The sequence below is a fragment of the Camelus bactrianus genome, chromosome 6 (genome assembly GCF_048773025.1).
Source record: "Camelus bactrianus isolate YW-2024 breed Bactrian camel chromosome 6, ASM4877302v1, whole genome shotgun sequence".
Classification (NCBI taxonomy): domain Eukaryota; kingdom Metazoa; phylum Chordata; class Mammalia; order Artiodactyla; family Camelidae; genus Camelus; species Camelus bactrianus.
The window spans coordinates 77,440,417-77,458,376 of record NC_133544.1 but is presented as its reverse complement, the minus strand read 5'-3'; the positions used below and the strand labels follow the sequence as shown (position 1 = coordinate 77,458,376).

At 39.4% G+C, this 17,960-nt stretch overlaps 2 protein-coding genes across 7 annotated transcripts in view; one reads left to right on the top strand and one right to left on the bottom strand.

Moving 5' to 3' along the window:
* The window catches only part of SEMA6D (semaphorin 6D), a 517,967-nt gene that overhangs the window by 52,734 nt on the left and 447,273 nt on the right, over window positions 1–17,960 (bottom strand). For 4 of the 5 annotated variants that reach the window (XM_074366062.1, XM_074366064.1, XM_074366065.1 and 1 more), the window contains exon 1: window positions 618–790. The exons of the other annotated variant lie outside the window; for it this stretch is intronic. The gene's annotated coding sequence lies outside the window, so the exon portion shown is untranslated. Of the gene's footprint in view, window positions 1–617; window positions 791–17,960 lie in introns of those variants that run through there. 5 annotated transcript variants of the gene reach the window in all.
* LOC141577962 (uncharacterized) lies at window positions 189–3,479 on the top strand. Of its 2 annotated transcripts, XM_074366071.1 has the most exons (3): window positions 189–337; window positions 724–832; window positions 3,229–3,479. In XM_074366071.1, exons 1-3 carry the CDS (start codon window positions 193–195, stop codon window positions 3,326–3,328), a joined length of 354 nt encoding a protein of 117 aa, XP_074222172.1. In that variant the 5' UTR covers window positions 189–192; the 3' UTR covers window positions 3,329–3,479. The 2 variants fall into 2 exon arrangements, with proteins under 2 accessions (XP_074222172.1, XP_074222171.1); XM_074366070.1 differs by lacking the exon at window positions 3,229–3,479 and having other exon boundaries at window positions 724–2,089.

Sequence of the window (17,960 nt, the reverse complement as noted above, 5' to 3'; positions counted from 1 at the left end):
CACTGACAGGTAGCCGGCGTCCGCGGTGAGTTGCTCGGGTGTCGGCGGCAGCGCTGTGCCCCTTCTCCAGGCGCGGGCGAGTGCTCGCCCATCCACTGCCAGCCGGGCCGAGCAGTCCCAGAGTCGGCTCCGGGGCAGGCGGGCGGAAGGGGGCAGCCGAGCCCGCAGCCGGCTCCTTCGGCCTCGGCTAGGATGTGGCGCGGGGCCGCAGACGCGGTGCCCGGCACCGAAGCAGCCTGGGCTCCCCCCGATAAGGTGCGGGGGAGCGCTGAGCTGGCGCTGCCTGGCAAGAAACTTTTGCTGGCTCCCTCCTTCTGCTTTTTTTCTTCCCCCGGAGGTGGGTGCACAGCGGTGGGGGACCTCGAATTTACGTGCCCCTCCCCCCAAGCCTCCAGCAATGCCAGCTTTGACGCGTCCGCCAAACCTCTCCAGCCCCCTGCGCGTCCCTTGCACGGCAGGCGGAGAGAGCTGCTTGGAAAAGAAATCAACTCTCCAGTGCCAAGACACACGCACATGCACACGCACACGCACACCAGAAGCAATTCAGGCTCTGAGGATCTGGGTCCGATCCCCACCAGGCGCCCAGAGCATTAGCAAATTTTATAAGGCGATCTTACCTCATGGGGGGAGGCTTTAAAAAAAAAAAAAAGCTTGTCACGCTCAAGGAAAAAAGAAAATAAAGAAAACACCTGAAAAAGAAAATATATCCTTCTGTCTCTTTAGGTTTTGGCTTCTTCGATATAATCCTGAAACTCGCCCCCACCGGTCCTTGCAGCAGCGGCAGCGGCAGCGACAGCAGCAGCGGGACGGAGCGGGAGCAAAACAAATCGAGGCACGGCAAATGGTGTAATTCGATCCATCTCCAAGTCAATCCATCAGGCGAGCCGAGCCTCGTTCCCTCCCCGCACTCGGCAGCTCGCGGCGCGGGGCCCACCCCCGGGCGCGGACGGCAGGAGGCGCGGGCGGCCCGGCGGGTTCGCCCTCGCCCGAGCGCCGCGGCCAGCGCCGCCTGGAGGTCCCCAGGCCGGCGCCGCGGCCCCGCTGACCCCGCGGTGGCCTCCGCGTCCCTCCTCCCCCGCGCTCTGCTGTGCGCCCTCCCTCTCGCCACCTCTGAAGAGCTGCTCCTTCCAGCAACTCCCGGCGCCTCAGTCATCCAGCTCTCGGCGGCTGCAGCAGCCTGCGAAGCAGCCTTTTTGCTTTCCTGCCTCTTTCCCTCTTCTCGCTCGCTCCCTCACTTTTTTAGAGCTTTCCTCCAGACGTCTAGAGGACAAATCATTGCAGCCCAGAGGAGCTGCAGGCACAGTTAGTTGCTCCGTAAAGTTCTGCCTTAGTTTCCTAATCTAAGATTTATATTTCAAGCACATCCTTACAAACCTGCCCCCATGTTACCTTTCTCGCCACCCTCCCCCATCTCCTTATAACCACTAAGCAAAACAGCTGGGAAGAAGCAATCAAACACTGTTTTATCTTTATAAAATACAAAAATTGCCTGCTAAAAATCCCATTTCTACTTTGAATGAAAGCCATTCAGTACAGTATAATTTTGCAGACTAATGAGCCGGTTTTACAGGCAAGCGTTTCGTGTAATATGTTGTGGGAGAAATGAAAATGTCCTTGAAGTGACATCATTTAAAATTGACTGTCACAAATGAAAGAAAAAAAAGTAGTATATTTAAAAGCAAGGGGACTTTAATCCAAACTTCATATCTAAGAATGGGCTGTGTTTTATTAAAATTTCCAGTTGAATTATGAATCACTGAGGGCTCTAAATGGCTGGAATGAACCATGATGCCCTTATTTAGAGAAAAAGAAAGAAGAGAGCTTTTCCGCCAAACTTTTAATTTTCATTTGCGTATGGTTAATTACCGTGAAAGAGAGGAGAAGGGGGCAGAGAAAGGAGTTTCCTTTCCTCAATGGTTCTTGCACAGTTACATGTTTACGTTTAGGAAAATAACCCTGATGTTGAGTTATTTCTGAAACTTCCACTGACAGCCTTGAAAAGGAACTCAAAAAAGACACCCCAAGGAACTGCTGCAGGACTCATCCGGAGAACTGTTTCCTCACTAGTTTACACTTTGTTACCAAAAGGAAGGAGGAGGGAGGAGGAGGGAGGAGGAGGATGGGGGTCTTATAAAATATAAACTCTCTTCCTGCTGTTCTTCCTATTTGAGAAAAAGGGTGGGGGGGGGCGGAAAGAACAGCTTTGGCAACACGGCTTTGTGATTTTTCTATTGCTGTTAAGGCTTTTGTTGGCTGGCTGGCTGGTGTTTTGGGGTTGTGCTGGGTTCTGACATCATTGCAAGTTACTTGGCAGTCAGGGCCCTTCCGCAGCCAACTTCTGACCCAGAAAGCTGTGTCTGTTTTACTGGTGTCCAGTCATTCCGTATTTTCTCCATCAAGAAAGCAAGCCCTGCTGCAGGCAGAGAGCTCTGTGCACTGAATGAAGATGCAACGGGGTGACCGGTGGCTTGATGAGGAACCCAATCACCACCCACCTGGAGGCAGAAAGCTTGGAAAGTGTCCTCTGCAGTAGCAGCAAAGAGAAAAAGCAGTCCTCCAGATTCTTGAATTCTTGGCTGAAATTCTGCGGTGGCCAACTTTACAGAGCACCACCCCAGAAAGTGCACTTTATCCTGGAATGAGTTCTTAAATCCAGGGATAAAAACACCTTTTAGCTTGCAGAAGAATACGCTGATAGGTCATTTCAAGCCAAGGACTAGATACGTTTTCAGTCTCAGTATCAGTCTAGGCCTCAGAGCCAATCCCCTTGTTCGGTCTAATAGGGTCAGAGAGGCAGGGACGTGGACAACCTACTGACATTGAAAGAATGGTACCCTTTAGCTCTTGGTCAGATCAAAATACTACTTTTCAGAATTCATCATTTTCCTGGTTCTCAAAATCTCGAAAGTCAGAAAAATGATACTTTTTATTTGGATTTTAGTGGAAGAAGTCTAAGGAAATTGCTCACTCCATATAGTTTATTAGCATTTGGTCCTTTCAGTTGATTTTACACACTTTTAACCTGTTAGCCCTGTTTACTTCTCTGGTCCGACTCGCCCACTCCCCCCTGCATGCTTTAGGCTCCAGCACTGCCCTTCTGCATGTGGTTCCCCACTATGTCACACTGTTTCACATCTCCATGTCTTCACTTACGGTGTCTGCTCTCTGGTGGACTCTTTCTCCATCATTTTCTGTACTTTAACTTCTGCTTTTCTTGACTTTTAACAGAAATTTCATTTCGGCGTCAGAATTTCCCTCATCCCACGAGCCACCAGGATGGGTCGAAGCAGCTCTCTTCTGTGCTCTCCTAGCAAGTTCACTTATGTAACTTACCAAATCAGAGGGAAAATAACTGTTTAGGACGTCTTCCCTGCTGAGTGCTTAACTGCAAGGATCTTGTCTTACTTACCTGGACAGCCCCAGTGCCTAGCACAGTGCCTGGCATTTAACGGGCACTCAATAAACACTTGTTAAACAGATCTGGCAGTGGCACCCACAACTTTCTCATACTCTTTGATGTGCTGAACCAGAGAGTATAGTCATCTCTCCACTGTATGCCCTTCTCGAGTAGGAATTTATTCACCTGTGTCTTCAGGGCAAGCACAGTATCCGTGTCAGGACATTCCTCGAATGAGTGAAGAATGAATGAATAAATGAATGAATGAATGAGCAAATAAAGAAAGGAAGGAAAGAAGGAAGATATCTGACTCTTTTCACATCCAGAAAGAATACTTGAAGTGGTCAGTGCTATAGACGGTTAGTGATTATGCTTTTGTGCTATCTGCATACATCTCTCATCAGTCAGAAGTAGTAACTTGATTAACAATGTATTTTTTGTTTGTTTGCTTACTTTAGGAAAAGTTTAGAATTTTATTTCTATGTTTGATTTCCAATCTAGTTTTAAGAAGAAAATCTATCTGAAAATTACAGAAAATCTGCATGTAATACTCCAAAAAGTTTGTCAGTCATCAGAGGGTACCACGCCTTAACTATTAGAGTTATTCAACAAAGCATTAGTGCTCACTATGTGCCAAGCTCTTCTAAGCATTTCATGAATATTAATGCTCACAACACTTCTATGGGATAAGAACTATTGTTATCTTCATTTTGTAAAAGAGGAAACTGAGGCTTAGAGAGTTTAAGTGACTTGCCTGGGGCTCCACAGGTACCAACTGCATAGGATCTGAACCCTAACCTCTTACTTAGGTGTAATAGTGGTTAACAGTGAGGTCACAGGTAACAGCAGTAGTAAACAGTGAAGGCTTTGGAAACTTTGGACAACCTGGATTCAAATCCAGACTTCCCCCTCTCTTGGGATAATTTAGTTAACTACGCTCTGCGTCAGTCTTCTCATCTGTGAAACAGGAGTCATAACAATACTTCAAATGGATTTTTTGAAGGATGAATGTGATAACGCATGTAAAGTGTTTAGCACCTTACCTGGAACACAGCAAGCACTGAATAAATATTAGCCAATGTTATTATACGTGCCCTGTAGGCAGTGCAGTCTTGGAATTCTGCAGAATTGGATGAGAAACTTAATCCAACCTCACATTAAATGTGAGACTTAGGGTACAAGCACATGGTACACAATAGGTTTGCAATAAATTTTTGATCCATTCCATCTCCTCCATTCCCTCATTTCAGTGTATATATCTATTAATTCAGATACACGCACTACTCACTATTCAGTTGATACGAAATAACATTTTGTATGAATTTTAATGAATAATACAGTTTAGAATGTAGAGTTTCATGTTTCAAAATAAAAAGATAGAGGCATTGAAATCTCACAGGTAGCTACAGCTCATGTGCTTACTTCAATTTGTAATGCACATATAGTATTCCTTGCATTCGCACATTACAGAAAGTGCTTTTGTGGCAAGGGATTGCTTTCAGAACTAATCTAAGCTCTCCATGACACGATAAATCATTAATAATATAGCCCCAGATCTCGGCATCTGCATAGGCACAGCTGGTCTCCTTGTGTCAACAGTCTGCATGTGAAGATGACCCTGCCAAGATATTTCACTTTAATGAAAAATATTTATCATGGTAAATCTTAAACCTCAAGATTTTACTGACATAATTCATTTCTATTATTATGTACTATGATAGTACACCACCACAGCTAGCTTATGTGTGGAATGATAAAAAATGTGCTTTTTTAGTCATGATTACTCTAGCTTAGCATGAATAATTTTGCTGTACACTGAGTAAGGGGAGGCACCATGCATTTATGGAAATAATAAATCAGTTCTTTTTCTAGTTTGGCTAATGACTCCTCAGGTGCCACTGTGTGGAAGGACACTGAGTGCTCACGCCAAATAAAAAAGAATCAGGCTTTTTAAATTTTTCCGTCAGAAAGAGGAACAGCAAAGTCTTTAACACCAGCTCTTTTGAAAACAGACAAGAGACAGGAATGCTATCGCCGTTTTATCAGAGATCTTTTGAACAAACAGGAGCAAAATAAACTTTTCAGAGGGAGAGTCAAATAAAAAGGCAGTAACTCGGTTTGAGTCGCTTAATTTTACTTACGTGTACTTTGGGAAGGAATACTCAGGACACAGTGATGCCAGCTTACATCCCGGCAGATGTAAGGCAGCTGAGACTGTGTAAGTTCCTGGCAGCCTTCTTTCCACAAATTTACAGTAAGCAAGCCTCTGACCTTGAAGAACTGGGGCTGAAGAATATCTCTGAAATGTTAGAATGTCTTAACCAAGGAGAAAGATAATGAAAATAGCCCAAAGGGGTAGAGAATTGGAACATTTTATCTGTTTTTAAAAATATATAACTTAGCATTTGGTTTTAAAAATAAACCTTCTTGCCTATTTTTTTTTTTTTTTTTTTTAGCTTAAGCCAATGTCAAAATTCAAATCAACAAAAGGAGAAGGAACTAACTGTGGTTAGTCAGGTACTATCTAGTAGTGTCACTTAATTCTTACCACAGCTCTTGGAGACGGGCATCATTCAGAAACAAAAAAACCATGCTTGTTTTTTTCTTCTTGTATACGTATTTCATTGAAGTTTGCTTGTTTGAGTTAACCATCTTGTCAGGATTTTTAGTCCTAGTAGATGATGGAGTCTAGCGTCTAACACAGATCCATTTCGCTCTCAAGCCTAATTTTTTTTTTAACTGAAGTATAGCTGATTTACAAAGTTGCCTTAGTTTCTGGTGTACAGCATACCGATTCAGTTATATATATTCTTTTTCATATTCTTTATCGTTACAGGTTATTGCAAGATATTGATTATAGTTTCCTGTGCTAAACAGTAAGACCTTGTTGTTTATCTATTTTATATACAGTAGTTAATATCTGCAAATCCCAAACTCCTAATTTATCCCTCCCCGCCCCTCTTTTTTCCCCTCAAGTAACCACAAGTTTGTTTTCTATGTCTGTGAGTCTGTTTGTTTTGTAAATAAGTTCACTTGTGCCATTTTTTTAGATGCCACATATAAGTGATATCATATAATATTTGTCTTTCTCTGTCTGACTTACTTCACTTTAGTATGATAATCTCTAGGTCCATCCATGTTGCTGCAAATGTCAAGCCTAATTTTCTTTCTAGGACACTATGCTATGAAAAATGAAAAAAGCATAGGTTTGGAAAAATATGTCTTGGATAATAAAGGAAGTGAAAATATTTAAAAACCCACAACCAGACACTCAAAGCTAGGTTAAAAAGGCATGCTTCAATTTCTAATTCCTTGATAGTTTTTGCTTGTCACATACAAACTAGTGTTAGGAACCCTTCGATGGGGTTCATAGCATGGTTTAAACCTCTGTACATTATATGCATTCTATTTCTCATGTAACTTCTCTCACTTGTAAATAAAGAGAAGAAAAGACCTAGTTAGCAGCATGTGAATATATGTTAAAATAAACCTCACTGGTTAAGCTACACATGTTTCAATAAATGGATTAATGGTTAGGGCCATGTGATAGTACCTTTTGGAAAGAAAGAAAGAAAGAAGGAAAGAAAGGAAGGAAGCAAGGAAGAAACGAAGAAAGAAAGAAAATTCCTAATCATTGAATGCCCTACATAGGAGAACGGCTACAGAGCTACAGAACCAATTCATTGCCAGAAATCACTAGTGCCACCTATTGGTTAAAAAAAAAAAAAGAACAGGATTCTGGGTAATCGCTGTCTTTCCCTGGCTGACCAAGGGAGTGAGGATAGTATATGTACAGGGGACAGGAAAAAGTTGACATTCTGGGATAAAAATCAACAGCAAACACTGTTAGTGTTCCCCTGTAATTACAGTTGTTGTCTAAAATGCCCTATTAAACTGTGATGAAGTGGCAAGGCCCAGCAGCACATGGGAGATACATTTGGCCAATAAGTTTAAATCCGGGTCTAGAATCTGGTGTCTGTCACTGAGTCAACAATGGCACAAACGAGGTGACAGGAGGAGTGCTCTCTCCACCAGCCCCAGTTACGCGGGTGTCACTTGTGTCCTAGAAGGAGGCTCGGGAGAAACCTACAGCTTGTCTGACCTTTAGTTGGTTCCACAGAGTGGCCTACACCCGTGCTCTCCTTGTCCCCAGATCTCTCTGGCCTTTGAATCTAGAACCTGTCATCAGCTGGCAGTCAGCAAGTGAAAACAATGAGGCCTATTACATTTTTATAACAGATTTTCTCACCAGGGTGGCCCTACTGACCAACTTAGATTTAAACATTATCTGATTCACTTGACCGTGGGCCAGGATGGGCTCCTTCCTCCATGGCTGCCTTCTAAAAGCCTGAATGCTGAAGAAACATTTCAAACTTATATTCTTAAGGAAAACTTTAAAAATGAGCCTCACAGACGTTGCCATTGCCTGAATCTGTATTTCAATTACAAAGCTAAAAGAAGAAACTGTTGGCTAAGCGCCTTTCTGGAAAATCCAGAAAGGTCCAGAGGACTGTTTGGAGCTTTTTAAGACTACCACACATCCATTAAATTAGAATATTTCCATATTAAAGTTATATTCAACAGTTGATTTTTCAAATATTATTGCATCTGGGTCCATGCACACACCTGCCATGGTGTGTGTGTGTATTTTTCCTCCAAGAGTCCCTCTTTAAAGGCTTTGTGAGTTCTTTTGCTATATTAAAATTTGGGGAATTGTGTTGATAATCTATCCCAATATGCTCTGAATTTCTGGGTCATAATTACAGAATAAACAGATTCATTTCTCATGCCAAATTTTAATTAAGAATTCCAGTTATGCAGTTATTTGCTAATGAATAATACTTACTCAGTACCAAAGCATACCATTAAATATGTTTATTCAAAAGTATGTTTTCCAAAGATAGTTTCCATAGGTCAGTTCCTCATTTTTAAGTCATCAAACTAAAATTAAAATAATAGGAAAATGCTTAGCTTCTATTTTATTGAGGTATCTGGGGATTCAGGAGAAAAGGATAGTCTGCAATTGCTGGGAATAAATTAATTTAATATTCAAGTCCAATTAGCCATGATCTCAGCTTCTCATAAATATCAAGATATTGAATTCTGTGATTTATCTTTGTTTAGATCATTTGGCAAAGGTAACTGACTGTCCATTCATTGTCTGGGCTCTTGCCTAGAAAAAGGGGCCGTAGAGGCAATTATTTGTCCCACATTTACTTACTGTGCTTTTGAAAAAACTACCCCAATCTGGGTTACTGATTCCTTAAATATGCTCTTGGTTCCCACGTAATAGGGGAATAACCAATTTGTCAGCTTTTACGTTGATGAACAAAAAATAAAAATAAATGAACAAATAAGTAACTCATTTCGATATCAGATAAGGGCACAGCCTGTGGAAGGGAGACATTTCTAGAAATTTCAAACAAAGTTAACCCTTTCAAGTCAAACCATTAGAAACATACAAAGGCTGAGACAGCCTATCTGTAGATTCCCTAATGCTTCCCCTGAAAGACAGTGAGTTCCAAGGGAACAGGGGACCTTTGAAATGAAATCAGAGCATGACAAAATCCAATCAGGGCAACAAGGAGGTGTCTCCTGGATGAAAACGTAACTGGAGTGGAAGAGCACAGGGTCATTCACTCATTCATCCCTGCATACATTCACTTCACAGTTTGTTATCAACGGCAGCAATCTGCTTTGTGTAAAGCACTGCACAGAGATAGATGAGAAATACCTTGCATTTAGTCAGCAGCTTCAAGTCGGAAAAGCACTTTTATCAGTCAGAATCCTGGCGGGGAACAGATGGTACATTCGACTTGGGTAATTTGAAGAGCCCTCAGTAAAGAGATTATTTGTAAAGGTGTGGGTAGAGTGCAGGGAACCCCCAAGGGACAGTTACCCTGGGGCCTGACTACTCCTAGGACCTAAGGAGCCAGAGGAGGGAGCAATTAGCAGAACCTGGAGACGTAGACATAGAGTCCATGTGGAGAGGACCCTCTCGCTTAGAGAGATCAGAGTTAGACAGTAGAGAAAAAGGACAGAGAGTGAATCTGGTGGAGCAAATGGAAATTCTCCATTTAATTTTATTTTGAACCTTACAGAACACTAGGTGGTAAGGATCCTAAGTTTGCAAATGAGAAAGCTGAAACAAGGAGATTTATCTATCATAACTTGGTTACATTGCAGAGTCAGACCTTGAACCTGAGCCTTCTGAGTCTAAGTCTCGTGCTTATCACACTGTCTCCCTATTCCCTGTCCTTTAGACTTCCTTATTACACTTACCTCACCATATCACATTATTTACATGTTTTATCACTTACTGGACTGAGCTTGTTGAGAGAGAGAATGCACTCTTTGTATCATTATTGTCTAGAATAGTGGCTGGGACAGGAACCCCGGAGACACTTGACAGATGGAATGAGTGAGAGAGTGTGCGTCCCAACTGGAGGGACAAAATGTGCAAGAAATTAACATCAGGCATGGCAGAATGCTGTTGATACTGAATCCAGGATGTAGAGAAAGAGTGGTGTAGACAGAAAAATGGGGTGTGAATAAGAGTGTGGTTGTAACAGACCTCAGGACGTGGGGTCCTGTGAGCTGAGCCACACACTTTGAAAGACAAACGTCAAAGGTAGAGGACTATAGCCAAGGTATTGTGAGCTGAGAGGACAGCAAAGGTGGGGCGGGGGGGAGGTGCACAATGTAGCTGGGGCGTGATTGCCATTCCTGGAAGCAAGCAGTAGGAGATGTGACTTGAAGGACAGGATAGGATCAATATATGCAGTTTCGGAATTGGCACTTGCTAGAGTCTGAATGTTTTTCTCTGGGTGTTTAGAAGCCATAGATTTTTTTGAGGAAAAGAGCATCCTAATTCTAATTTTGAGAAATACCACTCAGGCCAGAGGGAAGCACAGCTTGGAGAAACGGGAGGCTTCAGAAGTAAGGATGTTGGTGTAGGGGTCAGGACAGAAGATGACTTCAGTGGTGGAGTCAACAGAAAAGTAGGACCATATACCAGCGACAGAGCAGAGTGGGCTGATATTTGAATGTCACAGGTAGGGATGTGGGAGATTTTTCCCAGTTTCTCCATCTGGTCAAATTTAAGAAAAGCTGAATTATTATAAGAGATGGAGACACAGGAGTTGGAGCAAGTTTGCAGGGGGGATAATTGAGTTTGGCTTTGGCTAAGTGGAGCTTAAAATGCTGGTATGGTGTCCTGAGGGGATGCCCAGCAGCAAATTGGAAATTGCTATTATAGTCATAGCTAGTGGACAGGGGAACTTTCCATCTTCCAGAGAAACACCAAAATCTAAATGAGACAAATGCTTACAAGAAAGTAAGCAGAAATCTACTTTCATCGAATGACCTAGGTTAACCTATACACCCTCTGAAGTCTCATGGGCTCAGAAACATTGAGGTGAGAAACTTTTACCCTTCCCATTTCTGGACTGTCTCCTCCAACATGGAAACCATACAGTGGAGATTTATGCAGCTGGTCCCATTCCTCACCCATGTCTTATAAACATAAGAAAAGTAGACCTGGGAATTCATCATATTTTATCTAATACCTTTTTGAGCTGACTGTTCAGTGGTATCTTTTCAGCCTGATCCTTTTCCAGAAAATGCTGATGGATACTTTTAAAACTTTTTGTGAAACTACCCAAACTCATTATTTTAGATTATTTTAGACTTGCTAAGGGAATTTGCCGTTTTCTTAGAGTGGTGTAGATGAGAAAAATGTCCCAAAATTAGTTTACTTAAAGCATTATCACTCCATGTAAAATTAGGCGTCCTTAGGCTCTGATTATCAACACTTGCAGCTAAAGTCTAAATGAACTTAGAGAAAAACAATTCAGTGGCTTCTTCTCTCAATTATCTTGGACAACGTGAACATCACCATTTTACTTGATTTGAAATGTTAACATGAAATATAATAGAGAGCAGATCATTTCAGAGTAAGAAATCACATCTTGACAGCCAGATGATGAAATGCCGTAACAATAAAGATTAGATCGCTTCCAATTTTCTTTACAAAAAGTTCTAGAAAAAAAAAAACAGAATATGACTTCCATTCTTCAAGGACAGTTTTCTTTTATTTAGAAAAAGAAAGGTTATGAAAAGTGAGCGTGGGGGCCATGAGCATCATATTATGTAATGGTCAGGGTGAGCTTTGAAGTAACAGTATTTTCAAGACAATTTATAACGTAATAGTTACAGGATTAGAAAAAGGGCCAGTTTACTTTTTCTCATGGTGATTGGTTTTCAGTTATATTAGTTATATTATGTAGGTCACATAAAAACACATAATGTTTTCCTAATATTTAGGGGAGGGAGAGAGGAAGGAAAAAAGGGAGAGGAGCAGAAAAAAAAGTTAGAGCAACTGAGTGAAAGAAAAGGAAGACAAATGAGAAATCTGATTACATTTAATGGCACATTTCCAAGAAAAAGATAAAGTCTTTAGCAACATCTGCAGTTTCAATTTCCGAACTGTAGGTACTTAACATTGGCAGGACTTACTTTATTTTTTTTTCTTTTTGTTTTATTATTTGTCATTGATGGAAGAAGAAATCAAACAGATATAAGTATTTGTTAATTTCATGCACACCATTTCAAATCACACAGAATGTCAGACAATGTATGCTTACTTACATAAGCAACCTTTGTATTAAAAACATCACTTTATTACTCTCTATAAACATTTTATGAATCCATTTATGGTTTATGGTTAATTTAAGCTTATGGTTAAATTAAGAGGAAATGAAAGGCAGGGATAAACTACAAAGGATTCTTTCCTTATCTTTTAAACTGACTTCATTCAATCTGCAATTTAGTGCTATGTATATCTGAGCATTCCAAGAGCAGAGATGGGACAAAGCAACACTTGTAATGTTGGAAAAGTCGTGTTTGGCTTTTGATGAATATTTAATATGCCAGAGAGCTCTCAAGATTCCACGTTAGCAGTGCGATCTGGAGCAGTTTCCAGCAGGGACTGAATTGCTGGTCTGGCCTCCTGAGCTCCCTCTACCACTTTTCTTCCTCTGATACTCCTTAAGTTGCAGCGAGGTAGAAAAACACAACATCCTGTTGCCCAAACAGTCTCCTATGTGTGCTCTGTAAATGGAGCCATTAGGAAAAGGACTCTGGGACTGAGGCAGTCCCCACTCTGGGGAAGACACAGGTTCCCCTTGGTTTGAAGAGTATGGCTATGCAGCAAAGGTTTCTGACCCCCCTGGTAATGGTCTTAAGCCTTAAGAGCCTGATGGAAAATCAACATTTTTCATAGTGCAGCGTAGAATTTGGCCCTGATTGGAGCATCTCTACCCTTGCTTTTTGATAAGCACCAGTCAATGTGAGACAAGAACACAGGACTTTCACAGAGGACAGGTCTTAGGGATTCCTACAATTCAGAGGGATTGGGAAAAGTGATGATTGGGAAGGTCTGGTGTGATTAGCAAGTCACTGTCTGGTTGAAGTGGGGAATGGGGGATCTTTGGGGTAAAAAATCAGGGAAGAATGAATTCCAGAACCCTCTGCCAAGTATTATGGAAGTTATTAAGCCATGTATTACTTTATCCAATTACTTTATTAGGGTGAACACGAAGAGCATGGGTTTCGTTTTTCTGCTTAGCTTTGGTATCCCAACAATTTTCAGCTTCCTCTTCTGTAATGTCGATAAAATGTTTAACATGAGGTTATTGTTAGGAGTAAAGTAATTAACTTTGGGAAAACATATGTAAGTTTTATAGAGTGAAACTGTAAAACCCTATATTAAGGTTAGATATTACTAAAGTCCGATGACCAACACGGTGGCCGTACAGCAGTCACAGGGGGTGCTTTGTTAAGCATTATGTGCCGCACCTGCCTCTCTTCCTTCCCCATTAATGATTTGTCCCTCTAGTGCCCTCTTCTCTCTCATGAGCACCACTGCTTTAGCGACCCACTGTTACACGGTGTCCCATAAGGTCTTCAGAGTAATCAAGAGGGTAAAAGTAAGTGCCCTCAGCAGTGAGTGCTAGAACACAGGGGCCGTATTTGTATCTCTAGTGCTTAGGTCAGCATTTGGCTAAATACACATCTACTGGATGGACAGTTTGAGTGATAACACAGAGATTATTACCAGAAAGGGGAATGTATTTCTCCTACTACAGTATATCTGTTAAAAACTTTAAATACACCTTGAGTACAGCTCTGTAAAGAGACTAGAATAGGATAATTCTTTAGCATGATCAAAATGTAAACTGCTCGTATCAAAATCCAATCAAAATCCAACATATTCTTAGTGATAAAAATCCAAAAATTCCTCCTAAAGAAAAAAAAGCCATGGATATAAGTCATTGATTACTATTATTATACACTATGATTTTGAATGTGCTACCCAAAGCAATAAGTCAAGAAAGTGAAATATAATCATAAATATTAGAAAGAAGGAGGCAAACATTGCAAAATTTTTAGAAGGACAAGAGAGTTTAAAAAGATTAATAGTTTATAAAATAATGCAAAAACCATGAGCTTTCCTGTAAGCCAAATACCACACAGATATTGCAACATATAATGGGAAAAATATTCCATTCACAAAGACAAATTACACACAGATCACCTGAGGATAAACTTGGAAAGAAATGTGCTGGATATACATGAAGAAAACTATAATGTTCCAAGGGACATAACAGAAGACAAGTAAATGAAGAATGAGATTTTATTCCTATCTAAGAGTTCTCATTGTGATAAATATGTCTATGATCTCTGAATTAATCTCTAAATACAGTGTAACTGTAATTAAATTCGCAATGCATTAATGTTTTTTTTTTGTGGGGGGGGTTATTGAAGACTTCTTTAAAGAACATTTAGAATTATAATATATGGCTGGCTTGGATAGTTCCAAATAACAAAGGTAACTCTTGCCCACTTGTGTAACAGCATGTATTTTAAAGCTACAACCACTAAAACAGTGCTATAGCGATGCAGGAAGAAGCATCCAAGCCCATGGATCAGGGTAGAGGACAGGGATAGACACACATTTTAATACATAAATTAAGTTCATTTTAATATGCAAATTAAATATAAGTATGATAGCATTTCAAGCAACAGGGAAAGGGTAAATTACTAAATAAGCAAGCTCAAACAACTGGCTATCCATTTAGGGAAAAAAAGCTGAAATTCTATTTCACACTTCATTGCCTAGCCCAGAATAAGTTGCCTAATGGATCAAATATCTTAATTTTAAAAAGAGATTATAGCAAAGTATAAGTGATTATTTCCTCAAATCTAAAGTAGGGATAGAGTTTCTAAATATGACACAAACCCAAAATTTATAGAGGAAAAAAACTGATAGTTTTACTATAAAAATATAAAAATGTATATATAGTGAAAAACACAATAAAACTTGAAAATACCAACTAGAAACCGTTTGCAATATAAGAACAAAAGGATTTTTTTAAATAACAGCTGTATTGAGATATAATTCACATACTAAAAAAATTCATTCTTTTAAAGTATACAATTCAGTAATTTTTAGCATATTGATAGACTTATGCATCCATCACCACAATCTAATTCCAGTACATTGAGTCACTCCTCAAAGAAACCCTGTACTCATCAGCAGTCACTCTTTATCCCTTCTTCCCCTGTCCCTTGTAGCTATAAATCTACTTTCTGTGTCTAAATTTGTCTATTCTGGACATTTCTTACAAATGGAATCATACAATATGTGGCCCTTTTGTGTCTGGCTCCTTTCACTTAGCACAAAATTTTCAAGGTTCATGGTTCATCCCTGTTGTAGCATATGTCAGTATTCTATTATTTTTATAGCCAAATAATATTCTTTTGTATGGATATACCACATTTTGTATATCCATTCATCAGTTGATGGACATTTGGGTTGTTTCTACTTTTTCGCTATTATGAAGAATATTTCTGTGAATATTTATATACAAGATTTTTGCACAGACATATGTTTTCATTTCTCTTGGGTATATACCTAGGAGTTGAATTGCTAAGATAATGTTATGTTCCATTTTCTGCCAAACTGTTTTCCACACTGGCTGAACAATTTTATATTCCTACCAGCAGTGTACGAGGGTTCTAATTTCTCTACATACATGTTAACATGTGTTACTGTCTGTCATTTTGATCACAGTATCTTAGTGGGAGTAAAGTAGAATCTCACTGTGGTATTGCTTTGCATTTTTCTAGTGACTAAAGGTGTTGAGCATCTTTTCATGTGTTTATTGGCCATTTGTATATTTTCACTGGAGAAATTATTCAAGTTCTTTTGCCCATTCAAAATTTGAGTTATTTGCCTTTTTATTAATGAGTCATAAGAGGCCTTTATATATTATGGATATATGATTTGCAAACGTTTTCTCTCATCCCGCGGGTTATCTTTTCACTTTCTTGATGATGTCCTTTGAAGCACCAATGTTGTACATTTCAATGAAGTCCAATTTATCTATTTTGTATTTTGTTCCCTGTGCTTTTGGTGCCATATCTAAGAAACCATTGCCTAATTCAAGGTCACAAGGTGTTACTCGTATGTTTTCTTCTAAGAGTATAATTAGTTCTAGCTTTTACATGTAGGACTATGATTCATTTCTTAGTTCATTTTATCTGGTGTGGGGCAGGGGTCCATGTTCATTCCTTTGCATGTGAAAGGACTAATATTCTTAATTTATTAAGTGCACTTCAATAAGGAAAAATACAAATAGGCCAATAAAATGGGCAAATGATACTGAGCAGGTAATTTCAACCAACTGACCTATAAAAAGGTGACAACTTTATTAGTAATCAAAATGCAAATTAAAATAATGCATTATCATTGATATTCAATAAGGCTGGCGTTAATTTTAGAGATTGATAAAATCCAGAGTTGAGTATGTATACGGACAGGAGCATTCTTATGTGTGTCAGTGGGAGCAATTTAGGCACAGTGCATCTGAATATAGGATGTACTTGTCGTTTGAACCGGAAGGTTATCTCTGTGAATTGCTTCTTTAAAAAAGAATTAGACGACTGCCCATAAACATATATACACTCAGGTCTATTTATAATAGCAATAAATTTCAAACAACCTAAATGTCTATCAATAGGGAATATTCAAATTAATATTAATTAATATTTGATTATTCAGTCACCAGAATACTATACACCTATTTAAAGTGATCGGACATATTAATATGTTGTGCATGGAAGTGCATCTAGTATATACTTAAAATTACAGACAAGCTGCAGAACAGCTTATTTGATATGCTTCCTTTTTTGTAAAACAAAATCAAAATGAGGAGACTGTGTGTCTGTGTATAAATCAAAATGTTAAAAACCCCTGGGTTTTTGAAACAGGTAATTTTCTTTTACACACTTCTATGTACTATCAGAAGTTTTCTTCTTTCACTGAGTAGGAATTAATTTTATTAGAATCTCTTAAAGAAAATCTAAAACCCTGTAAAACTTTTCAATATGTTCCCACATAATGATGCATATGCACACATAATCCTAGCCCATGTTCCCTTTCCTCCAAAAAAGGGAGAAAGAAAACTGGGCCATTATTTAATATTGGACCCAAGTGCTTTTAATCTCTATTATTGATTTGGATATTTCAGGGAGGGTGTTTTTTCCCAGAACTCTCTAGATAATTGTATGAATTTTCTACTTGTCCTTTACAAAAACAGAAGTTTAAAGAGTAAGACCCACCTTACAGGCATAACTTTTCTCTCTGGGAAGTCTCTGGAAGTTGTCAGAAAATGAGTTGTTTCATGATGGGTTCTTTCCTCTTTTTCCATAAATTCAGTGGCATATATGAACATTTACATAGACTAAAAATATGTTATGTTATTGATTAAGACACAAACAACAGCTAGAGCCAATGTTGTGAATTCAAATATGTAAATGTGCACCTTTATATTTACTTTAAATGGCAAAATTATATTTCAAGCTCTATAAAAATAGCATGAAAATATTTTTATTGATTACACAAAAGGCCCTGAAGTACTATAAAATGAATGAATAGCCTATAAAAATACAATTCCATCAGGCCATAAATTACAGTTAGCTAAAGCTAACGGGCTAGCTAGAATAAACATTAAACACTTGATTAACAAAATGTCCACCTGCCTTAGAATTTAGAAATTCTTTTAGAGGATTATTTCCAGGGACTGTGTCTTTTTCATAAAAGTTGTATATGGAAATTTGAAATAAGACTGTTTTTACTCTTAATAATAAACTTATGGAGCTGTATTTAGAATTTTTCCAGCTCTCCTTTTCTTTAAACACGCACACACATTGCATCATAATCATTCTGGGGAAGCACTGACCAACATTCTGCTACAAAAGCGTGATTGGAAAGAAGGAATATCTCCAGTTGGGTTTTCTTGCTTTTCCTCTGTTTTCTTTTCTCCCTTAAACATTTGCCTTCCTTTCCTACTGAACTGATGCTAAATGTAAGAGGGCAACTTAAGCTACCTGTGTAGGCAGGGCTTGGCGGGACAGTCACTACTCTCTGTTGCTGGTAGCTTATGTTTCCAGGATTTGGTTTGCTGATCTGTTAATATGAAGAGTATCAAATATCTAA